Genomic DNA, 27,082 nt, shown 5'->3' with positions numbered 1-27,082 from the left:
TTATCAATTTGGCAATGACAGTGGCCTGTAATAATGACTTTCTTTCCTTTAAAGTTCTGCAAAACTTGCCAACCTGAACCTGAAAATATATTTAATATTTTGCGCTGACAATTTTTATTGCAATTTTCTTATTCGGCAGCCTCTTCGGTCGGGTTCTCTTCAGTTGCACTTTGTTCGGTCTCTGCTTCATCTTTCGTCTCTTCAGCCTCGGCCGACTCCTCATGGTTCTCGGGAGGTTGTTCCGGTGCTTCTTCGTTTCCACCATCGTCCGGTGCAGCATCGGGTTCTGGCACTGTTTCTGGTTCGGGCTCAACCGGGTCGCTTTCGGCTGCGGGTTCTTCTGGGGCTTTTAAAGCATAGAACTAATTATAATTTTCAAAAAACCCAAATTACGAACTAACAATAATGTGATTAATTTGGCCGGTTTGACAGCATTTCTTCACAACAAATTTTTAAAATATTTTGTAAATTATTTTGGAATCCACGTTGGAATGTGTTATTTTAAAATGCACATTTTCGCAAATTGACGAATACAAACTTCTCGACACTTCTTGCGTGTGGTAATCACAGAAATATCAAAACAAAAAGAACAAAACAAAGTTGCAGTCTTGCAAACGAATGCGCGATATAAGAAGCGATTTCAAAGAAGGCACGTTGTTTAAAATCTTAGCGTCTATTTACCTTCGGCGCTCTCATTGGCTGATTCTTCTGCTGCCTTTTCAGCTTCGTTTTCAGGATTTTCGTCAGCACCCTCGTTCTCGGGTTGTTCATCTGTTGTCTCAGGGGCTGCTTCATCTTCTGCTGCCTTTTCGGGTTCTGCACTTTCTTCTTCATTTGCGACTTTTGCTTCTTCAGAACCACCCGATTCTTCATTGCCAACGTTATTTTCATCAGCTGGTTCCTTTTCCACGGTTTCACTACTTTCAGCTTCGTTGTTATTCGTGTCCGAGTTCTCAACTTCATTTGTGTCTGGCTCCTTAACTGCGCTTGATTCGTTTTCGTTCGCACCATTCTCTCCGCCTTGTTCTGGTTCAACCTCGCTTTTAGTTTCTTCTGTTTGTTCTACCTCCTTTGCCACCGATTCCTCTTGTATGTTTCCACTCTTTTCATCCTCAGATTTTTCTTTTGGTTCCGATTTTGCTGCTCCTGTAGAAGTATTTCCACTTGCAGACGTTGGAGAACTTTTACCCGCCTTTCCTGTTGCTCCTGGTGTCTTTGCCTTCGATGCAGCACATGCTCCCGCTCGAATGGTTCCGGGTCCAACTTTACTTTTGGTTCCATTTGCAGTCGCCCCAGTTGCTGGACCTCGGGATGATCCTCTGGCCGAAGCTGGTCCACTGCTGGTACTGGACGTTGAGGAGCTGGTTAAAGTCGAGGACTTGCTGGTGGATGTTCTGGATGTTGCCGCTCCTGACCTGATGGTTGAGGAGGAAGTTGTCTTGAATGGTCCGTTAGTCGAGGGTGTCGGTCGCCCGGCTGGAAAAGATAATTTTGATCGAATTACAAAAAATAACAAAATACCAATCCGGGCAGCTAGCAGCGGTCTATCAACTTATATACAAATGAAAAGTTTTGTACAGATTTAAACTGTTGCCTTGTAACGATTCGGAATATTTTTTCAATAGGTTATTCAGATACATAACAATTTTTTTAGCGTAATATTGGAGAAATAAAAATAATTTTATTGGCAAAATAACTTTATTGATAAAAATAAGTTTTGATAAAAACATTTTATTGATAAAACATTTTTATTGGTAAATAACTTAAATTGATAAAAAGAGCAATCTGATAATGTGATGTCTCTTGCCTGCTTCTTTTCTCGAGTCAAATTCACTCAAACTGATCATAGAATATCTCATTAGGTTGGTGAAAATTCACAACAGTATTGACAATATCATCAAACAAATAATGATCTTACTACCTGCAGATCGATTACCATTGTTTTAACCGCTACAGCATAACCGTACTTAGTAAATGGACTATAAAATGCAGCTAAATTAACCTAGATTTTGCCAGAAGCTTTTCTTTAACTCAACTTACTAGTAGTGGGTAAAAGGTGCTGTCCAAGCGCCTATCAACTTTTCGAGCTGTTTTCTATACGAAAACATCTCAAAAAGCTTCTAAGCGCTTGTCCAAACACCTTCCACCCACTACTCTCAAATTTTACTGCTTGTTGGTTTCCTTGTTTTATCCACTACTACATATTCACTCTAAATCTAACATTAAATTAAGGAATGGCTTAATTCTAGAAAATAATAATAAGCTCGTTTGCAAATTCGCCGATACATATTCACTAAAAATCTATCATTTTCTGTCTCACTTAGTATCGAGTAAACTATGCTTGTAACAGCCAGTAGCTTGTAACAACCAGTAGCATGGTAAAAACCAGTTGCTTGTAACAACCAGTAGCTCGTAATAAAAAATAAGCATTAAAACAACCACTAGCTTGTAACTCCAGTAACTAATCTTCATTCTGATTGGCTAGTCAGTAACGCGTAACAGGTTACTTCACATAGAATGTTCTAGAATAATTCTCCATGTGGGGACCTTTATTCTCCACGACACTTTTTGGCCTTTCACCATGGCTTTAGCCTGGCTACACAAAATATAGCTCTTTTGAACAATAACATTTATTAAACAAGCATAATTAAGGAATACGAACTAAATAGCAAAACTTGGACATATACGGATTTTTAGCAATATCTCGAGAACTAAGAAAGGTATCAAATTCAAACTTTGTGAATGGATAACAAAGTTGGATACACACTCTGTATGAGAATGAGGTCTGTACGCCAAGGAGATGGAGTGGGGCTACCTTTTTTAAATTCTATAACCAATCTTAATACGTGGGGGAATTTTTCAAATGTAAATAGCTCCAACACTGTTGGTTCAAAATTGAGCAAACTTGGCGGTGACTACCACAAGTCTATATTATAAGACAGGGAAGAAGAAGGAACTAAATCGGACGGATACTTTTCGAGATAATGAGATTTAAATTTCAGATTGCAACAAAATTTAGTAATGAATGTTATCTTCTCTTCCAATTAAATGTTCAAATATAAGTTCTACGACTCCAGCGTTATGGTCATTGACATAAATGCCAGAATGATAAACTTGAATATCCCCCATTGAATATTCACCAGACTCGTGGAGAAAAACTAAAGCTATTTTAAGCATTTCTCACAAATTTCTTTCAGTTAATTTTTTGTGCATTATTTGCAACATATTAGAGTTATAGCCTAACTAATTCACATTTGATTTATAGTCTGACTTCATGTACTATTAGTGGTTGCTAAATATGAAAGAAAGCTAATTTTACATATTTTTTTAAAAAAAATTAATTTTCCAAAAAACAAAAAATTTATAAAAATTCAAAACAAGAGTGAAATCCCTCTTTTAAGAGCGAATCACTCTGTAAGAGCAAATTTGCCCCTATCGGAGTGATGCCCCAGTACAAAATCACTATTTATCGCGCTTAAAGAGTGAAATCCCTCTTTTTTAATAAATTTTAAAATTATCTAAATTTTTTAATTAATTTTTATATTTTTTACTTTTCTATATTTTTTATATTAATTTATCTATACTCTTCAATAAATTTAAATTCACTTTTATTTTTTCTATATTTATTCCATTATTAATAAGAAATGATACAAAATTATAATATTTACACGAACAACTATCCCCAGTTTGGGTAATATCTCTTTGAGGGGTTAAATTTCTAGTAAATCCTTTAGGCATATCTACATCTGGATGTTGTCTTTTTACATGAGCATTCATTCCATCATATCTCACAATAGAGGGGCAATATAGACAACTAACTTTAGCTGAGGTACAATTTCTACACGCATACTTACTCTCATCAAAATCAATTAGTGGTTTTACATAATTACATTTCTTACAACTTCTATTTAAGACTTTGGTGTTAGAGTTAGAATTAGAATCAGTGAACAAACTTTATTCGTGGTTTACCAAACTGCTTTGCGGATTAGAGTCATAGATATAGTTAGAGTTAGAACTAGAGCTAGAGTTAGGGCTAGAGCTAGAACTAGAGTTAGAGCTAGAGTTAGAGTTAGAATTAGAGCTAGAGCTAGGGTTAGAGCAAGAGTTAATGTCGGGGTTAGGGCTAGAGTTAGAGTTAGAGTTAGAACTAGAGCTAGAGCAGGGGTTAGGGCTAGAATCAATGAAACTGCTTCGCAGATTAGAGTTAGAGTTAGAACTGGAGCTAGAGTTAGAGTTATAGCTAGAGCTAGAGCTAGAGTTAGAGTTGAAGTTAGATTTATCTTTAAAAGAACAACCCCGCGGAGAAAAATTATTGGCACAAATACCACTTAATGCTTTATCGCCACATACACATTCACCAATTTTATCTTCATGCTGTAATGTATAATGAAAATTTAAACAACCAATGATTCCAGATTTATGGATACACTCTAAACATTTTCAAACTATTTATAATAGGGCAAATTTCAATCACTCTCATAATATTTAGCCAATATTTCAATTACATCTTTCATATTATCTTTAGACAGGATACACTTAGCTAAAAATTCCATTCCTGAATTATTGAGTTTATTAGTTTTACATCTTCCATCTAAACTTTTTTTAAGGTTTAATTCTTTTTTATCTCTAACAAAATTTATAATTTCATCTCTAAATTCTTTATTTTTTTCATATAGCCCGGTTAAATACTCTAGTCCCTCTTTATATAAAACCCCTCTCCCTTCATCTATAGATTCTTCTTGTATCAATGTAACCAGTTTGCGCATTGCACTAACTAAACTATTTTTTAGATCGTTGTAATCACTTCTTAGATCATTTGTGTAATCACTTGGTTTACCACAGACGGAGTCTGTCTGTGGACTGGTGTAACCACTTCGTGGATTAGCAACGCTACTTTTTGGATAATTCCCCAGATCAGTGGAACTGCTTAGCATATCAGCGTAACTGGTTGGTTCAACACGAGCAAAGCTCGTTCCCATATACAAATTAACTAATATACTTACTCTACTTAACATTTTACTTGCAGTCAATTCCAGTAAATGTCCAGCGCAGTTTTTACGATTGTATCAGGATATATAATATTTGTAATATAAAAACCCCCTATAACTCTACCAATATTTGATATTTGCGTCCAAAAATTTGCTTCAACCATCTCCTTGGTTAAAACATCGTTTTGTATTTCTATATTATTTAAGGTTAGAAGTTTTTTAAAATAAACAAATATTTATCATGATTAATGGTAATTCTATCTGTTGCACTATTCATTAGCGGTTTCATATATGCTATAAGTTTATTTATGTCTTCTCTTTCTAATTTTTATTTATGTCTTCTCTTTCTAATTCATCTTTTAAACTAAGAGCTTTTAAATCTAGGAAACCAACTCTCGAATCATATATCATAGTTCTATTCTTATCAATAATAAAAAAGTATTCTTTTTCCTATTATATCTAATTATACCATAACGAAGTCCATCTGACATCCCATCTGTACGATTATAATAGTTACTATTTAACTCACTAATTATTTTTTTGAAGTTATGTTCAAATTTATAAATTTCATCAAAATTTTCAATTAGATCAGCTCCATTATATTCTGTTAAATAAATAGTATCACAACTATTTTTTTAACAACTGTATTAATTATTTGAGCTGGTTTATGACACATTACAATCATTTGAATATTATAATGTCTTCCTTCTGTGAAATAATAAGCTATATCCTTATTTATCTTATCACCCATATCATCAAGAACAACAACCCAATCTTTGAATTTAGGCTTTTTTTGATGTGTTTATATTTATATCACATTTATTGAATCCAATGTAAAAATCACCAGTGTCAGGATCTATCCAGTCTATCATCTTTATATACTATAACTATATTTTTAGGCTGCTTTTGGTTTTGGTTTTGGTTTTGATCAGTGAACGAACTTTGCTCGTGGTTTACCAAACTGCTTCGTAGATCTGGGTTTTGGTCTTGGTTTTGGTCTTGGTCTTGGTCCAAGTATATCTTCAAGTATTGTCTAATAAAATATGTTTTACCTGTACCAGTTCCGCCATAAACAAAAGTGTGTAATGGTGACTTTTCATGTTTAAATCTAATTAGACTCCTATTCATTAATCCAAAGCTTTCTTCTAGTTTTTTATATTTAATCAGTATTGAATCATTTATCATTTAACAAATTCCAACTATTAAAATAAAAAAAACTGCACTACCTGTCTCCATTTTTATATATAAAATTTAGACTTAGACTTAGACTTAGACTTAGACTTAGACTTGGACTTAGACTTATAAGATGATAAACTTTCACTTAAACTTATAGACTTATAAAATTTATTATACAAAAATGCTTATCCTAACTTTTGAGGAATTCAATATTAAATATAAAATTGATAGTAGTGCTATGAGTGATACCAGAATAAAAGATATAGGTAAAGATATTAGTCTAACATCAATTGAAATAGTGATGCGAGATCAAAGTCCTAAAAAAAATCTGTGAACCTATCTCCAACATCACTATAAATTTAGATCCAACTGTTGAAACACATTGGGTTTTAGTAATAAGAAGAGAAGGTGGTCCTGTGTATTATTTCGATAGTTCTGGTGAGACCCCACCATTATCTTTAGAAGAATTATTTGATCTAGGCTCTAATGAGAGAATACAACAAAATGATGAGTCTTATTGTGGGGCTTATTGTTTATATATGATCTATCTTATTGATCAAGGATTTAGAATAAAGAGTGCTTTGGTTCTTCTAGTTAATCAAGTTATATATCCTGATGGATATAAAAAGTGTCAGTGTTTGAGTTGTAAAGTTAAAAGTAAAGTTGAAGTTAATCAGGGAACCTGTTTCCCAGATGATAATGTTAATGATAATGTTAATGATAATGATGATGATAATGATAAGGTTAATGTTAATGATAATGATAATAATAATGATAATGATAATGATAATGATAATGATAATGTTAATGATTAGGATAATGATAATAAAAATGTCATTGATAATGATCTACAAAGTAGCTTTGCTAATAATAATAATAATAATAATAATAATAATAATAATAATAATAATAATAATAATAATAATAATAATAATAATAATAATAATAATAATAATAATAATAATAATAATAATAATAATAATAATGATAATTATATAAATCTATTTGATGAAAAATATTAAAAGGGTAAACCTAATAATAGCCCTACTAATAATAATAGCCCTACTAACAATAATAGTCCTACTAATAATAATAGCCCTACTAAAAAACTAGCAATATCTCTGTTAATTTAAATGACGATCTACAACCATGGCTAAATGATGATAATATAATTACTGAAGCCACATTCCCAGATACCTTTAGATGTATAATATCTGTTCCTAGTGAATGTGGAAAAACATTCCTATTTAGAAAACTAATTCTAGCTAGTATTTACTTTGATATGCTATGCATCATTGGTCCTACAGGTGATCAATATGAAGGTTTAGAAAGAATTAACCATAAAGCAGTTATTGAGTTTATTAAAGATATAAAAGATTTACCATCTCCTAATAAACTACCAAAAAACTTAAAGAAACTAATGATATTCGATGATGTTAGAGCCAAAGAACCAGTTATTAACGAATAATTTTGTAGATTTAGACATAATAATTGTGACATGATATATCTTAATCAAAATCTATTCACAATATATAGACAGAGTGTTAGAGAGAATTGTAATCTATGTATTTTATTTTAACAAAGAGGTAAAGTCCTCATATCTATATATCAAGATTTCTTTAATAATGTTGAATTTAGTTACAATGATTTTGATTATATTTGCAATAATGTTTGGAAAGAGCCTTATAATTATATTGTCAATGATATAACTAAAAATAAAAATATTAATGGTAGACTAAGAATTAATTGGGATCGGAGAGTTTTGTAATTAAGTTTATGTTTTTTTCCATGGTGATTGGTGTAACCGTTTCACTGATAGGGCTTTGCTCCCTGATAGGGCTTTGTTCATGTTCCTCTATAGGTGTAACCGTTTCCCTGATAGAGCTTTGCCCTCTGAGATTATATCTCTTTGCATGTTCTAAGAATCGTTCTTTAGTATGACCAAACCTATATCTATGGAGATATGTGCATAACCTACAATAGAAATTTTTAAATCTATACTGGGCAATAGTTTTATGTACTTTACACATTCTACATACTAGATATTGATTGGGATCATTAAAGTGCACTCGCAAATGATCACGTTTTTCTCTTTATGTTATAATCTTATTACATACAAAACATTGAAATGGTTTACCCTGACACCAATCACAACACCAACACCAGGGCTTATTTTTACATTCATCACATTTGGGACTAAACTTTTTTTAATAATTTTTATGGGATTAATATTTCAAATTTGATGTATTTATAATAAAACAGGACCTGCTTGGTATATGACTAAGTCTAAGTCTATATCTATATCTATATCTATATCTATATCTATATCTATATCTATATCTATATCTATATCTATATCTATATCTATATCTATATCTATATCTATATCTATATCTCAATCTATATCTATATCTATATCTATATCTATATCTATATCTATATCTATATCTATATCTATATCTATATATATATCTATATCTATATCTATATCTATATCTATATCTATATCTATATCTATATCTATATCTATATCTATATCTATATCTATATACATACATATATATATATATATATATATATATATATATATATAAATATATATATATATATCAATCTATATCTCAATTAGTATCTATATCTATATCTATCTATATTTATATCTATATATTTATATATATATATATATATATATATATATATCTATGATTAAACCTATTATTATGACTAAAAATCAAATCAAATAGACCTTTGGTCAGCTAGTCTTTAGACTAGATGGGGGCTTCGCCCCGCTGACTAGACCACATGTAAAGTAAAACTTTATACATCGCCATTAAAGTCTATAGGTCTTCCATGCTCATCTTTAATATGAAAATCAATATCTTTAGTTACATTTTGATACAAGATATTAGTTGGTATAATATTTATCAAGTAACCTGGTGGTTCTGCTAGAGTAAAAGTACATAGTAAGTTTGTGTTATTCCCATTATCTTTAACACCAGATATCACATTACAATGAAAGTTAATAGTACTAGAACCCATAATATCAACTATTTTCTGGAATGTATATTTACCTTGTCCATATACTATTTTTCTAAAGCCCAGTAATGGGGCTATTGAATTTTTTATGTCAAAATTAAATGCACCTTGTTTTACTTCCATTAAACTTTTCTTTGTATTCTTATCAGATTCTATTATAACATTACCATTAGTTTCTTCTTTTATTAATTCTGCTATTTCGAATAAATCATATGCACCTGGTATAATAGCTAAAATACGGGTATCTGACCATGTTTCACCCTTGATATCATATATGAATTTTTTGTTCCTTCTATTCACATTAAAACACGAATTATAAACAGATAACCCAATAAAACCTAATTTTGATGAGTTAAGTATAGGTTCACAAAAGTTAAACTTTTCTGTTGGCTTCATCACTCTAAAGTTAAGTGTATGCTCTTCTTTAGTTTTACTTAGAGTTTCATTTATCTTTCGTAGTTCATATAAGACTAACGAAGTTGTGTTTCCCGTGATTAAACTGTCAGTCGTTTTATTATATTCAAATATTAGATTATATTTATGGTGAAACATCTGCGAAGCAGGTTCCCTGATGGGCGAAGCCACATAGTTATAATTATAGCTTTGGTTATATTTAAATATTAGATTTATTTTTGGTTATAATTATAGCTTTGGTTATCCGCGAAGCGGTTACACCGATAGTTATAATTATAGCTTTGGTTTTAGTCATAATTATAATTATAGTCTTAGTTATAATTAAAGGTTAAATTCTTATCTAATAGAAATGGATTTCAATTTGGATACAACTTATGGTTAAAATATTGATATACACAAAAGTAAGATTACAAAATATAAACCTAAAAATCTAGCAACAATGAATACGGTTAATACTAATATTAATATCATTCTCAATAAAGAGAATCATTTAAATTTGCGTGATTCGTTTCTAGAGATAGAGTTTGTTGTATCGGATGATGCTGGTGGTGTATTTGCTAATGATGCTAATATCAGATTAGTTAATTATGGTATGATGGCTTTGTTTAGTTCAGTTAAGCTCGAAACTATTGGTGGTAGGACAATTGAATATATAGATCCTTGCCATCCCAATCTATTGATGTATAAGTTATTAACTAGTACTGATGATGAAAATAAGAGTGGTTTTGTTAGAAATATAGATAATAGGAATAGCCAACTCAAATGTGATCATGTTGCTGCAGAACCAGGTCATATGTATATGATGATTAAGATGAGTGATCTATTTGGTTTCGTAAAAGATTTAGAAAAGGTTATATATGGATTAGGTTTTAAACAAATATTAAAAAGAAATAATAATGGTAGTGCTCTATATAGAATTAATGCTGGTGCTGGTGCTGTTGCTAATGATGCTAAAATAGAAATTAGAGATATATTGGGGTGTTTACCTAGTATTGATCCTAGTAATGATAATAGAATTATTGTACAGAAATGATTAATTAAAAAGAATAATAATGATTTTAGTTGCTATGAAAGAAAGACATTTTAAAAGAATGTACTAAATGCTACTAACTTCTTGTTTGATCTTGGTATGGCAAGTGGGATCGAATGACCACAATATATAATAATTGGTTTTGAAAATAATAATGTTATGAATAAACTCATGATGCAAGTACATTTCATATAATGAATGTTACTGAATGTTATTGTAAGATTGGTAGTGAGTTTTATCCTGAGGATAGAATGAATATTATTATGGTACTGAAAATTATAATGAGGCTTTTAAAGAGATTGTTAGCTTTAGTAAAGATTATAATGGTTTACCACATAATATAAAACCATATATAAATCATAGAACATTCAAAAATATGTATTCGATACAAGATATCAAAGGGATCATATAAGTCCACAACCAATACAACTTAATTTTAAATTTAGTGCTGCAGTTGCAGATGTTATATGTCATGCATTAGTATTAACTAGAAAGGTTATTAATGTTAATGGTGATGTTAATAAGATGGTTGATATTATATCTTAGGCATAGTTATGGTTAAAGTTATATTCATTGTTATAATCATAGTCCTAGTTATAATTATAACTATAGTCTTAGCCATTATTTAGATATATTTTTAGCTATAATTATAATTATAACTATTTCTTACTTGTCTTAACATAAACCTTTAGCATAAATAATATCTATTTTCTTTTTATTCTCTTGAGATAGGACTCCGTCCATGCTACGCCATAGACCCTTAGCTTCAAGCGTTGTCTTGGGTTTTGGTTTAGACTTAGGTTTAGCTTTAGACTTTGGCTTATTCTTAACAACAAAAGGATTATACTTTTTAACTTCCATTATTTTTTTATATAGAAATGAGTCTTTCAAATAAGTTCAAAACTAATTCATATTGTGTTGGTGGTAGACATTATAGTGGTACTATTAATATAAGAGGAGCTATTACTTCAAAAGGAACTAAGATGTTAAAGGATAATTGTGTTAAATGTAAAAGAAATAAGTCAATGACTGTTAGTGATGCAACAATAGAACCTGAGGGATTGAAAGACTTCTTTAAAAGTGTTGGTAAACTTTGGAAAGAAAGTTGCTACTAATCCAGTAAGAGCATTAGAAATAGCAAGTAAAATAGGAAGTGCAGCTGCATCTAGAAACCCTAGAGTTGCTTCATCAGCCACACCTGATTTATTTAAATTTGCAACTACTGGTGAATGTATAAAGGTAGTACAAAAAGGAAGAGGTTTATACTTAGGTACAAAGAAAAGATAATTAAGTTATGGCTAAGGCTAAGGTTAAGACTAAGACTATAGTTTCAGTTGAAACTCTATATCTATCTATAAATAATAATACTAATATTATTATTATTAAATTATTATTGAAAAACACTATTAGCTTTAGTTTAAAAAAACACTTAGTTTGTTTTTCTTGTTCTTCTTATATTCTTCATATACCTTGACTAATTCATTATTTTCATCAGTATCTATTTTATTATCTTTCATTGATTTAGTATATAGATTATTAAACTTGTCGCTAAACTGTTCATTTAAAATACACATTTGTGAAAACTTAATAACTTTATTTCTTATTTTAGTATAAATTGTTTTTGATAATGAACCACAAAAAGTTGCTGTAGCAAAAGCTGCTAGTATAGAATAAGGTAATCCTATACCTGTAAATGCAACTGACGTTGATCACGTCGATAATTTTTATATCTACTTAACTTCTTATTATAGTTATTAGTTTCAGTTTCATAATAATTTCTAATGTTTTTTATAATGTTAATATTGTTGTTAAATTTATTATTAGCTGGAAACTTCTCGTTTATCTGCTGTTCATTGACAGCAGCAGCTTCGCGTATCATTCTTTCTGATACTGAAGACAGATCTGGATATAGTGATCTCTCACTCGGTGCTGTTGGGTTAGTCATAGTTTCGGTTATTTTAATCAGTAAAAATTCTTTCTGTTTCTTTCATTATATCTTCTTGATAAAAGTCATTATGCATCTCTAGTCTTGATTTTTCCTTGTTGTCTACTAATATACTTTTTAAAACTATAGCAAATTTATATTGTACTATTCTCTTTTTATTCTTTAAAAGGGCTTCATCTATAAAAGAATTAGTCTTTTTATTAACTTCTTTAAATTCTTTTAGCCCAGTAGTAAACATTTCATCTAGTTCAATGTTAGTAATATTCTGATTAAACTTATTATCATCAATCTTTAGATTTAATTGATTATGCCATTTTCTTAGTTCGGTTATTTTTCTACTTAGAATATCCGTTTTATTATTAGACGATAATAAGTTATTGTCACAATACTCTCTATTAACAACATCTTTTTCATCTAAAGGAGGGCGCACAGTTGTAATTTTATATGTGTCCTTCATGTCAATATTATGATTATCTTCTAGGAATAAACCACGAGCCTTACTTATTAATTAAGTTGTTCCCCGATGAGCCAAGAAGTGGCTTCCCCGATTGATGTTTCGCTTGGTTAAATCTATTTTTTGTCATCTTTGTATTTGTTTACAGTAAGAAATGATTCTACCAAGTAGCTGACCGTAGGACCCGAGCGCCGCTGGCTTGGAACCGTAGGTATATATTTAATGATTCTAAAACTTTATTATTAGATTCAAAATCAAACTCGGACATTAATAACTCCTGTTCGTAATATTTACCTTCTTTTATCTCACCATTCATATCTTCTATCGTATATGTTGGTGGTTGTGTTTTTAAAATCTCATTAACTTTAAACAATTCTCTATTCCAATTAGAAGTGTATCCCTTAGAGAAGATATTACGTTTATCTGCATTTCTAACATAATCACCAATTTTAAATTTTGGTGTTGCTTTGGTAGATTTAACATAGTATCTAACTTTATCAGGATTATTAGAAGCATCAACTGATGTCATATTAATTGTTGAATGAATGTTAGTCTTATATGTTATGACTGCATAATTCAATATATTTACCCAATTACCATCACCTGATGAACATTGGTTTATTAATTATGTGTAATAATGTTCTATCAAATCTCTCTATAAACACAGCCTTGAAATCACTATAAGTAGAATATAGTTTTGATTCATATTCTTTAAATAAAGAATTAAATGTTTTTTGTAAAACTCACTACCTCTATCTACCCATAACTTTTCTGGTTTTCTAATTTCAGAGCCACCCTGTGGATGTTCACTTAATACTATTTTAAAACCATTAGTTATAGATAAACCAAGTTTATCATTTAATGGAATAGCCCATGCATATTTTTTTAATATATCTATAACAGATAGGATAAACTTATAATTATTATTGTATTTACTTAGAGATGACTTATCAATTAAATCAGCTGACCATGTTTCATCTTTATATAATGGTATTATTCTTTCTCTTCTAAACTTTGTTATTTGAGGACTGAATACTTCTTTAGCTAATAGTTGTTGTCGTTTTTCCATCATTAATTATTTACCATAGTTAAAAACAAAATTATCTAGTTGCTCTTGATTAATAATATTCATAGATAATAGTTGCTTAGATATATCTAGCATTTCATCATATAATCCATCATGACCAGCTTTTGTTTCTAGTATTAATAATTCTAGTCTGTCTACTAAACCACTTAAATGGCATCTTCGTTGATCTGCGAAGCAGGTTCCCTGATTGTTGGGGTCAGTCTTAATAAGACCACTAGCTTCTATTTGTTTATCAGTCTCAATCAGTTTCTTCCTCTCCTTCTTCTTCTTCTTCTTCTTCTTCTTCTTCTTCTACTATCCCTTGTTCATAATCACTAGTATCACGACGATATATTTCATCTTCACTGGAGGTTTGTTTTGATATAACATGAGAAGTGGGTTCACCGATACTAGCAAGCATTCTTGTTTTAAGTTTTGATCTATTACTTTTAGTATCTCCTCTTTGTTAATAATCAATATCCCTTAGAAATGTTAATTTTTTTCTTCACCTTTTATATCTCTTTCGGTTACATCTGCATTAGTAATAAACATAAGGAAGCCCCTAGAAAAATAATAGACTTTACCTTTCATTTTTATACCATCAGGGACTAGAGATACATCTATACCATTTATTTTAAATTTGTTCGAATTTGGATCTGCTGATATTCATTCGAATTGTTTATTTGTTTGCTTACTCATTAGTAATAAAATCTCAATCATATCATTGTCTAGAGTAAATGTTTTTACTTCTATCGCCTTTTAATTTTACAGGTGAAATAGGTGAGGCTTGATCAGTGAAACTGCTTCATTGCTTCATTGTTTACATTTAAAGTTTTAGTTAAAGGATCAAATAACTCTAGCGGCTTCAATAAACTTTCTATCTTCCTTAATTGTTAATTCTTTAATATTGTTTATCAGTGCTTCCGATGATTCTTTACTTACATCTAACCCTAATTTTATTCAGAGCTCTAAAGTAAAATTATTAATTTTATTCACAAAATCTTTTTTGAATAAATACATGTTCTCATCTAGGGGATAGCTTTTTATATTATTTACATAAAAACTTTTATCATCAAAATTACTTAAACTTTTTTTACTTATCTAAATTGTGGCCATACAACTTCCTACTTTTTGAATCCTAATTTCCTCTACTTTCCTTTCCTTATTATCTATTAGAGCACTATAATATTCCTCGTGCTTTCCATTACTTTCTTTCTTTATTACTTTCTGTTTTGCCCCACAGTTCTTTATACTATATGTTTTGGGTTTTAACACCACGAATTCTTCTATAACCTTACTACCTAATTCGTGTTTAAATTTACCAGGTATCTTATTATTAGTTGTTATTGGTTTATCTAAATTACTTAAATCCATATATTTATTGTCGATATCGCCTCCACTATAACTTAAAATGAAACTGTCCGTGTCTATACAGTGGAGTCTATTATCTTCAAGAGATGGATTTAATATATTATAATAAAATTGGTACATGTGGAGTTTGCTAAGTTCCAATACACTAGCACCTAGATATATAGGTTTGTCATATTGTATTTCCTTTTTATAGAATTCTATTAGAGTATAGTTTTCATATCTAATTATATCTTTACATGTTGGTTTACTAACAGCTTTAAATATTTCATAATCATCGGTTAGAATCTTAGCTTCTAATCACTTTAATGGATTCGCACAATTTTTTACCAAACAATGATTTTTTCATTAACTTAAATATATCTTTCTGAGGTTCAGTTTTGGCTCCAGCTCTCATTTTAGTATTAAGTTCAATATAGTCTCTAATTATAAAATCTTGTTTAAATTTAATTATTCTATGGACTTTAGTAACCTTTATACCCATCCTAACAACAAACTTTAACATTCGATAGTTTATTGGGTATTCATATTTATTATTCTGATCTAATATTAGTTTTTTACTTTTTGATGAAGTTGGGGGTCTTTGTTTGTATCCCAGTTCATTATTCTCTACTTCTCTTCCATGGGGTAGTAGTTGGAAGTTGCTAGTTCTCTCCTTACATTCATTAGTATAATCTAAATCACAGATAAGCCAATAGCCGTAATCAATATCATCTGAAGTATTTAATACTTTGTCTAGAGTTGTGTTGGTGTACTCAAAATTTTTATATGGTAGCTTTTGCATTAGTGCATAACCGTATAAGTTGTTAGCATTAATGTACCATATGGATCTTTGACGCTGACTCTGACTCTGACTCTGACTTTTAACATATCTGCTACCCATAACACCACATATGCCACCTCTCATTGCACTAATGAAGTCTTTTATTATTTGCTCATGTTGTATTGTGTCTAATTCAACTTTGCTTAGTTTTAGGAAACAATCGAAGCTGTAGCTTGGTAGACTAATATAATGCAGAGGATTGAGTTTAATTGTATTTGTGTTTAACTTAACAAATAGATTAAAGCAATGCCCTAATATGAATATATCATTTTCCATATATTCTAATTTTAATTCTTTACCTGTATTATTACTTTTAGAATCATTAAAATCATCTACTTCATCTTGTGTTGGCAACTTAGTTGTTAAAGATGATCTAAAGTCTTGAATTGATAGATTGCCCAGTTTATTATTACAGCTATTCTCACCTTTAAAGTATTCATAAGGATATAATGTTTTATTTTTTATGTTGTAACCCTTTGCTATTTTTTCAAGAGACATTGCCAAGAAACTGTAATTATCTCTAAACTTGCCCACTCTAAACATTCTAGCTTTACCATTAGTACTAGGTAAGATATTAATTCTTCTCTTGCTATTATTCTGTTTAAATATCTCATTAAATAATAGATTGAAGTCATAGCCTTTTCCATTATGAAATATTAAAGGAATGAAGTTTTGATGTTTATAGTTTAAGTTACAAACATTACATGCTGGGCCTCTATATCTACCTGTTTGGTGACAGTGATCTCTAACTTTATTAACAAAATTTTTATTACAAATGTGACATATATGATTGGCATCATGATACAATTTATCTTCTTCTGTAAATAACATTGCTTTGATTATCTTAACACAATGTTTTGTTTCTATTTCTAATAAATCTCTAACATAATCTTTGATGCAGTCTGGACCAAAGTATGATCTGCTAAGCACTTCATCTTTGCTATGCCAACTATATCCAATAGCAATAGGTATATGTTCAGATATCTTGTATGTATTGCTACCAATCTTTTCATCTGTTCCTTTCATGTAACATTCAATATCACTAAATATAACATTGTTCACTTCTTGTTGTTTATGTTGATTCTTGAATTTAATTTGTTTTAATTAAGGGCAAACAATCTTCGGTTGGTTTGATTTGGACACAACATTCATGAGTTTCAAATCTATGTTGAGAACTAAACCAATAGGTGCAATTATCACAAAACCAGAACTTTGCATGTTTAATATTAGGTCTTTCTAGTAATACTTCTACATTTTTAATTAGAGCACAATGTTCATTCCAGACTAGAATCCGAACATTTTGTCTATCTTTTACAAAGTTAGAACATTTCTGTAAGCGTTCTACTTTGGCCCCATCTTGAGTAGGTCTGTAAAACCAAATATTGATATTATATTTATTTTGGATTTGTGATATATAATCATATGTAGTTTCATTATATTCCCACTCATCGACTAGATTATTAATATACTTATTTTCTTTTGTTGCACCTTGGGACACAGGATGCAAGGCAGCTGTAATGCATAATCTTAAGCAATTAAATTTATTACTTTTAATATTTAAAATAGCTTTTGTTCTAGTTCTTAGATTTGGTGGTAGTTCAACATAAAATCCTAATGGTGGTTTAAATCTTTCGATATTTAGCTGAATGTCAGTTATTCCAAGAAACCTATAATCATACCCATAACCCTCATATGTTTCCTAGCATTATCTAGCCATTGGTTTAGATCCAGTCGATGATCTTTAGTCAAATATTCATCAGTTCTAAAGTTTATAAGAGTTATCTTAGCCTCTTCTTCTCCTCTCTTCTTATATAAGCAAATGGCCGTAACTTTATATTTATATGATTTAAATGGTTTAAACCATCTAATATGTTATCTATAGGCCCATTAATATCATTAATATAACTACCCGGCTTAGTAATATATAGCTGTCTTTGATTAAAGCTTGGTTTAATAATATAATTATTGGCAAAGCTTAGATCAGTTGTCTCTCATGTAACGTTTTCTCTCATGTGTTTATTTATATGGGTTTGTAGACAAATCTGATTTTAAAACTTATCACCACAAACCCAGAATGGTTCAATTTCATTTTCAGTTTTAGTTTTAGTTTAAGCCTTTGTATTAGCCCTATGTTTAAGAATATAATCATCTTCATCCGAATTAACACCTTCTCCATAGATCCTTGATCATGCCCCGCTATCTGCGAAGCAGGTTCCCTGATAAGTTCTTCATCAGACTCAAACATTTTCTCCAATAGTTCTTTATGTTTGGTATCGTATGATTGATGTCTGTATAAACCCTTCTTTGTTTCAAAGGATAAATTACAGACGTCGCAGAAGTTTATGACACTAGTATTAGTGGATTGAGACATGATGTCTTTATTTAGGGAAAATTTTGGAAAAAAATAATTTTTCAAAAGTGAAAAATGCAATGTGATAAGTGTAAAAATAAGTCTTGGAAAGAATGTTGTAATAATTGTAAAGAGTTAGAATATTCTTGCTATGTATGTAAAAATATGGTTAAAGTGAAAGATTATATAGAGCATCTGGGATATCATTATACTGATCCTGATCAATATTTAAAATGTAATATGTGCAAAGTTTATAAACATATTTCATTATTTAAGTTTAGAAATGGGAAATGTAGACTGTGTATTTATCTTCATAGATATAGATTTGGTCATATTAGAAATCAATTCAGAGAGCAGGTTTATAAGTATAATATTCAAATAAGCTAGTTCTGCTTCTTCTTTCATTTATCTATGACGTAGCTTTTATAATTAGTCTTTTTTTGGTTTTTATTGATTAATATTTTTTGATTTTAACCTTTTTCTTATTTAATACTAGATTTCGAATAAATGAAAAGTGAAATCACTCTTAAAGCATGATTGTAAAATATTATTGATTTTTGATTCTTTTTTGATTGAATATAGAGTGAATATGTAGTAGTGGATAAAACAAGGAAACCAACAAGCAGTAAAATTTGAGAGTAGTGGCTGGAAGGTGTTTGGACAAGCGCCTAGAAACTTTTTGAGATGTTTTCGTATAGAAAAAAGCTCGAAAAGTTGATAGGCGCTTGGACAGCACCTTTTTACCGACTACTCTTACCGACTACAGCATTTTTCACAAATCAAAATTTTTGCCAGTTCTACCTACATTTTTTTGCATTTGCGGGTAGATTTACTTACTTTTTGTCAGACTCTAGAAGAGAATAACTGCAGCTTGATGGATAGATTGCGGGTAAATTTTTCCAAGAGTTGTGGGTGGTGGAAACTGTTTGCAGTTTTTGGTTAAGACGCTTTTTGTTTTCTGGATTTTACTTATATGTCTTTGGTCAGCAGGTGTCTGTTATTCAAGACAAAAATTGTTTATTTTTTTTTTTACTTTTTGTTGATTGATGTTTACCTCTGTTTGCGGAAGAAGCAGAAGCTGTAGTCCTCACAACTGTTCCCACTGATTTGAAAGCTGGTCTCTAAATAAACAGTAAACAAATACATCCAATTCCTAAACAGATGTGGAAATTTCTAGAGAATAGACCGTTCTCTTTTCCAAAATCAGAAAATAACGATTAATCAATTAAATACATAAATTGGCTAGAAAACGTGATTATTCAACTAATTTTCAGTAATTTGTGCTTTAGAGCCTTCAGTTTTTTGTTAAATCATTTTTGCAATTTTCTTACCTAGTCCAAAACCTTTAGTGAAATCCAGGTTTTTTGTTATTACCACTGAGAAAATTAGTTATAAAATTTTAAATTTATTGGTTTTTTCCGGAATTTTCAAATTTGTTCGAACAAAATTAGAAAATAAAATCAATCTAATAGGAGTAACTTTGTGAGTACCTTCTTTAAAAACAAATAAACAAATTGAACAGTAGCGTGGGATGACATAAATCGCTTGCTTAGCATTGTATCAGAACAAAAAAATGAGGAGACTGATTTCTGATACCCAATTTTGCGAAACTCTCTAGACCAGTATTTTTTTGGTTATTCAGCGAAATTTCACATCACCTAAATTAATTTTCAATGAATTGCGGAGACAAAAAATTACCTCAAATTTAAGTTTTCCAATTTCATTTTGTTTCAGTTCAAATGAGTAGATTGATTGGAATGGTTTGTTTTCATAACTTGTCGAGCGTTTGTTGCTTTCCCCCAGGAAACCTATTGAGGTTTCTTTTTGACCACAAGTTATCAACATTCCAGTGGCGCAAAAAAATCTTTATAAATGTCTGTAACGTCAGCTTTTGATTTTTAGGCAGTTTCTTTTAAGTTTTTCAAAAGTTATTGCTTGAACGTAAAAACTAATCACACGAAATATTTCCACCAAAATTGACATTTAAGAGAGGACCTCTAAGGAAAGTATTGACAATGTTTTTGGAAGGAACCTATTTCGAAATGATTTCCCGTAGGTATCTTGAAGTATGTTCTTGTTTTGATTAAAACCATTCAACTGGTATTTGAAAAGAAATGCTAAAAAATTGAAAATTGCGAAAATTCTTCTTTTTCAGACTTTTAAGATAAAAGTAGCAGTTGGAATGCGAGCTTACAACATTAAATCATTCGAAATGTATTTATAATAAAAAGTTTATGAAATTTAGCTTCTTGTAAAATTTTTAAAACAACGTTACAAAAATACATTTTCTTATCAAAATTGAGAAGCAGTGAAAAATTTTAGTGCTTTCTGTTGTCTTCAACTCTTTTTTATCTGCTTTTGCAACATGAATCAGGGGTGAAAAAGTCAATTGCCTGAATTACGCGGCATTTTTTCGCATAACACACAAATAGATCTAGCATGATTTTACAAAACTCATGCTCATTATCCTTATCGCACTTTCCGACAGTAGCTACAGCGGATTCGTCGACCAGCAGTATCAACAATGTTGGTGGAGCTAAAAAATCAACACACATGAAAAAGAAAACTCACCAAATATGGGAAAAGTCAAAAAACCCAATTTGCTGTGAGTTTTGTATAGGCACAAAAAACTCTTGACCTCGTTGACGTTCAAACCGCAAACGCCAGGATAGCAAGTAAGACCACTGAAATGAAGAGTAAAAATTTCATTGAGAAGTCAAAAAATTTTATAGAATAAAAACGCAAAAACAGTCCAGAATTTCTTTTAAAACATTGCCGGTAGAATACCGGAAACGACTGGAAGAGTATTGCAGTAAAAACTAAATAATTAAATGTATTTCAGAAATATTAAAAGTGAATTGAAACTATATATAGATAGAAACAACAAAGTTTTTGTTAGGAATGTGGTTAGGTGTGTTTTTGTGTGGTGGAGGGGTGGCGTCGTTAGGTGGTAGCAGTGGTTGATAGGATGTGGGGTTGGGGGGATAGGTAGTTGGAGCGTGTTTGTTGGATAAGGGGGGGGGTAAGGGTAAAAGTTGTTGGGGGGATTGGTGGAGTCTGGCGAGATGTGCCCAGGGTGATATCTACGGGGTAGTTGGTGGTGGTAGTTAGATTACCCTGGGTGATATCTAGGGTACAGTTGGTGGTGGTAGTTAGACAAGTGTAGTATTTTGGGGTTAGGTAGTCGGGAGGCTAGTAGAGGGTGGGATAGAAGGGGGGTTTGATAGGTAGGTGATCTGTAAGTGGTCTGTAGTTTAAATAGGCAGGAGAAAGTTTAATGGGATCAGAAGTTCTCAAAATGGCCTTTTCAGCTTGAATGACCTAATTCCAATGTCACAAATAAAATGAGAAGCGGCGAAAAATTTAATCTACGCAGTATCTGAGGGGTGTACAAAATAGAACCAAGAAAATATCGAAAGTGGTCTAAAGTTTCCATAAACATCTCAGAATATGGAAAGAGAAAAATTACGAAAAGACAAAACCCTTTTCGTCAAAGCCGAACAAAATTGCTTGCTATTTTTTTTAGCTGCAAACAGAAAAACAACAGTATTCTTTCTTTCACAAAGAATCAAAAAGTGGTCATCAATAAGGTCGCTCAAATGTTGCTCACGCAGAATTTAATTCGTTTCCTCTTCACAAAATTCATCGTATGTCTGGATGAAATATTATAACCAAATTGAAAATTGTTAGAGGGACTTACAAAATTTTCACAAAACTCAAATTTTTTTACTGAAATTAAACATTTCGCGGAATAGATTCTCAAAATTTTACAGTAATATTCAAAACAAAACATTAATACAACGCAGACCAGCTGTATTCAAATGTTAAGTCCATTATTAGCAATTTGTTCATTGACTTTTCGAGTGATTTTTCATCAACTTTAATTTTTCGAGTTTTTTTGAGAGAGCAAAAATGTAATATTTGGACCAACAAAAATGAATAAATTTTTGAAATCAATAAATTAGCGCGCCCAGTAATAACAGTTTTTGTTTAATAAAATTTGCGCTCGATGAGATAAAAAAAGGATTTTGGCTACCAAAAAAATAACAACCAAGAATTGATATTTTTCCTTCCATGTTATTATTAAATAAGTCACTGATATTATCTATTAAATTTATAAACTTCCATAAATTGTGAGTTCTTACCTTAGAAGTAGATGACGTCTGTCCGTTCGTACTCGCTGAAAAAAGACATTTACTGACCAAAACGACTTGAGATGCTGTTTGAAAGTGCTTGAAACATGTGAACCACATTTCTCAACATAAATTGAAATTCTTTAGCAGCTTTATTCGACACAACATTTTATTTATATAATTGTATTGACTGAAAAAAACCAATTTGATCACAATAAAAATGTATATTAGCCACGTGAGAAATATACAATCAATAATACATATTAGCGGATAAAGACTAAACAATTACTTCTGATAATGTGGTAATTAAGGAGCGTTTTTTTGATCAACTCGAAATTTTTGTTATATAAGAAGCTTCGAACATTGTTATATTGGTTTCACTGTTCAATGTTTATCTTGAATGAAGTGAATTCGGTTCTTACTAACCAGGATCTGATGTGCCATTAGCTTTTGATGCTGTGCTGGTTGTGCTTGTTTGTGTCTTCAGGGCTAAAAAAGAAAAACATCCCAAGTGAGAAAGTTTTCGGCCTTCAAGAAAAAAAAAATCTCATCAAAATTATATTTAACGATAAAAATTATATTTTTCAATTAAACTTAGAACCGACAATTTTCCACTACTTTCCGCGAACCAAATTCACCCAGCATGTTTTTTGCGAGTCTCGTTATTAAATATGTAAGATGAATTTGAGACGTGAAGTTTGAGCCGAGTGCTAAAAACTAATCATTCTTTTTCAAATTTTAATTATTGACCAATATTTCTGATCGCTACTTTCTATGAACAATATTACGAGCCAAAAACCTGAAAACATTGACGTGGAAAGCGATGGACATTTGATTTTTCTCGTACTAGTCATAATTTTTTTCTAGTGTTATTATTTGAGGAAACTCCGAGTTGCTATTTTATATTGAAAAAAAATGCAAGGAAAAAAGCATCCACTCTTGATTCATCACAAAATGAATAACAATTCGATAAAACCAATTATTTAAAAAAATTAACAGTTAACATAAAAATTCAAAAGATTGTGATTTTTAAATCATGCTATAATTGATTTGACTCCCCGAGAACTTCTTCCATGAATAGTTATTTTTTCACCTGGAGCAAACCTTTAACTTAGAAGATTAAACCTTATTGCCATTGAACAAAAAAACATTGTGGGATTATAGGATAGGTCGATGAGCGTTTCCAAAGAAAATTTTTACCCGAAATATCTGATCGTGACTTTTTTGTAGATATTTTTGTGTCGTTATATGACATTTTGTAATTGATAACCCGATTCCTTGGTTAAATAACGTTTTTTTATGCTTGAGCCTATGTCTTCGCTGTGTTACGAATCAGTGGGAAGGTTGTTAATAAAGCATTTACTTCGTTTAAAGTATCAAATCTGTATGCGAATCACTTTTCGGAATGTGGAGGCAAATCTTGGTTTCTCGCATTTATTATTTTTCAAAAACACTACTAAGCTGGATTTAACTGCCACCGGAATAACAGACAGATAATTAAAATGTTTCAAAATTAAAAATGACGGTTAAATGCAGCTCTCAAGAACATGAAATCATTTTATCATTTTTCCTTAGTACAGTTGGACAGCTTTGTACAATGACATTGTCACCCAGATAAAACATCTTGTGATATTTTGTACAAATCGTTATCTCCTCGACATAATTAAACTCCATTAACGTTTGAAACCTTCGTTGTTTATTTCTTGTTGTGGGGACCAAATTTCACTTAGTTTCTTCTGTAATACTTTCCAATTTTTTATTAATTATCTTTTTTACGTTTTCATGCGTCAATATCTCACCCTTTTCAAAAATCAGCCGCTTTTTCAAAAAATGCGTACTCTTCCCAGTTTTAACAGGTTAACAGTTTTTCTGAAATTAAGAAGATTTTTTCCGTTCCTAATAAAATCTTAGGAAAAAACTGAAAAACAGTCATGTTCGTACTCCTAGCGTATAGTTACGAAATTCTGAAGGTCAGGTGGATCTCTTACCGTATACCGTAATCTTCTTCCTTTCTGGAACGGAATTTAAGAGAAACTTAGCCAGCATATTGCAACTTTCTCGGCATTACATTGATTTTTCGGCATTACAATTTTTCTTGTTATTTTTTTATCATGCAATTTTACGACTCGAAGAGGAGTAATGCCTTTAAAAGATTTTCTAAATCTGAATCGTTCTTTAAACACCATTTCATGAGTTCAACTTGAATTTTCTTCTGTGAATTGACTTCTGTTTTGGATCGTTGGCCATTTTTATTTAGAACACTCTAGCGTGTTTCTAAGTATATGTTAGAAAAAAATTTTAGTAGCCCGAGAAACTCAGTGCCCTGACACGAGAATGCTTGCGCCCGAGTGCAGGGCACAAGACCCGAGGTAATCGAGATTTTGTTTTAACGTATTTAAAGAACCAAAGGGTACGAAAGTTACCCTGCAGTTAAGGGTACAATTTTGCCGCTTAAATTGAAGTTAAGGGTATATTTTTGCAGATAGTGCAAGAAAAATTTTCATGAGTCGCAAAATGTACAGGAGTTGAAATAAATTAAGCGTCTCCCTCTCTGATAGCGAAGCAGACTATTATTTATGGTTGTTTGAGTCATGAAGTGAAAATCTAATTTTGTTGTCTTTAACTTAGTGTCCTATAGGACACAAAGTTCAGGAAAAGAAAATAAGACTTTCACTTCTTTAACTCTATGTTCAAACTTCCAAACAAAGCTCTATGCCTCAAAGTTTTTAGTGACCAATCAAATCGTACCCTGGTTCTCTAATGTTCAGCAGTCACCAAACTCTAATTATATTCATGCTGAAACCAAAATTTTGAGAAGTTTTTGACAGTCATTTCTCCCAATCCAACCTGCTTCACTCAACCTCTATTTTTTGGCCTTTTTTACAGACTTGTTTAATGATCGATTGTTTTTTCCAGTTCCTTTTTTTGGTTTCACCGTGAAAGGTAAATCAAGTCGATTTTTCTCTGATTTCATAGTTTTGGCATTTGGTTGAAGTTGATAAGTTTGACACTTCAGTAGGTTTTCGAAGTCTTCCGGCCATTTTTTATGAAACTGTTCTCTTTTTCAACTTATTTTATGATTGTCATGTTAACCTTTGACAGTGAATGTTGGTGACTCTGGACTGGGTTGGCTCTTTTCGCCTGTGGGAGTGTTACTGGGGTACACTGCTGTGACCCTGCACTTGTACTCCCTCTGTGACATCAGCCCACTCATTGTCACACTTGTGCCCACTATCGGCACCTGAACACACACACACACGAGTAGACCAATGTCCTCCCAGGTCTAGACCTCGACTTATGAATCAAAAAAGGTTTTCAAAAATCTATCAATATTGACTGTAATAAACAGTCCAAGTTCTTATTCAAATCGAGCATTGTCTTTTCATGTCTTTTTACCACTGTTTTGAGATACGATTCAAATGTAGTTAGATACACATCCGATTAACAATGTCGTTTCTTGAAATCTTAAGAAACGACCTATTTGGTCATCTTGTGCAATTAACAACATTTGGAATAGAACATTTGGTTTACAGTTGTTTCAGAAAGGTCTTACAATAATTTTACAATAATAGTGGCTAAGGGTTACGTGACAATTTACCCAATGCCATTTTACCCAATACCAACTTACCCAATGCTCTTTGATCTTTTCGTTCAATTATCCGATTACAAATTAGCCGTCGCTAGTAATGTGTATATGGTGACCTCCGCAACCTAGAGCCAGCGAGACGGCCACCATATACACATTACTCTAATTCCATTTATATTTAACTCTATATTCACTTCTTATACAATTAAAAAATTATCAATTCTTGTCTCACTTAGCGCAAACCACTAGTGTCGAGTTAAGGTGGTATAAAACAAGTGAGACCGTGTAACAAGCACGTAAAACCAACCGCTTCATGGATAACTTGAATAAAAAACCAGCTTAAATCTTTTATGAATTTTTAAATTTTGCTAAATTATTATTTGTAAAATCTAAATTCACCATTACAACTATTAATACCTTTATCATCAAATGGATCTATAGCTATTTTATATTGTTCTTTCGTTTCTAAATGATGCCTTGTACTATCAATAGTATAATTAGTTACATATTTACTTTTACCTTCATATATAGCATTAGTATAATCTTCTAATTTAATTTGGTTTTTAATAGTAGCCTTAGTTATTCCTTTTAACTTTTTCTCTTCTTCTCTTTTAACAGTATTGTAACAATATGCTTTAGCTTTAAGGAAACAAACTTCCATAATAGTATCATGGGGTATTTCATCTTTCATCTTTCCTAACCCATTATTATGC

General features: G+C 31.0%; 1 protein-coding gene across 1 annotated transcript; it reads right to left on the bottom strand.

Annotated features, from left to right (window-relative positions):
- LOC142353532 (uncharacterized) lies at window positions 1–26,018 on the bottom strand. The gene is made up of 6 exons (XM_075405791.1): window positions 25,877–26,018; window positions 23,210–23,272; window positions 22,796–22,830; window positions 19,705–19,771; window positions 682–1,476; window positions 1–346 (listed from the first exon to the last, which is right to left on the bottom strand). Exons 1-6 carry the CDS (start codon window positions 25,995–25,997, stop codon window positions 129–131), a joined length of 1,299 nt encoding a protein of 432 aa, XP_075261906.1. The 5' UTR covers window positions 25,998–26,018; the 3' UTR covers window positions 1–128.
- Between the last annotated feature and the right edge of the window lie 1,064 nt (window positions 26,019–27,082).

Source organism: Convolutriloba macropyga, chromosome 14, assembly GCF_964194025.1.
Source record: "Convolutriloba macropyga chromosome 14, txConMacr16.3, whole genome shotgun sequence".
NCBI classification, from domain to species: domain Eukaryota; kingdom Metazoa; phylum Xenacoelomorpha; order Acoela; family Convolutidae; genus Convolutriloba; species Convolutriloba macropyga.
Note: the sequence above shows the minus strand (reverse complement) of the source record. Positions and strands in the feature narration are given on the sequence as shown.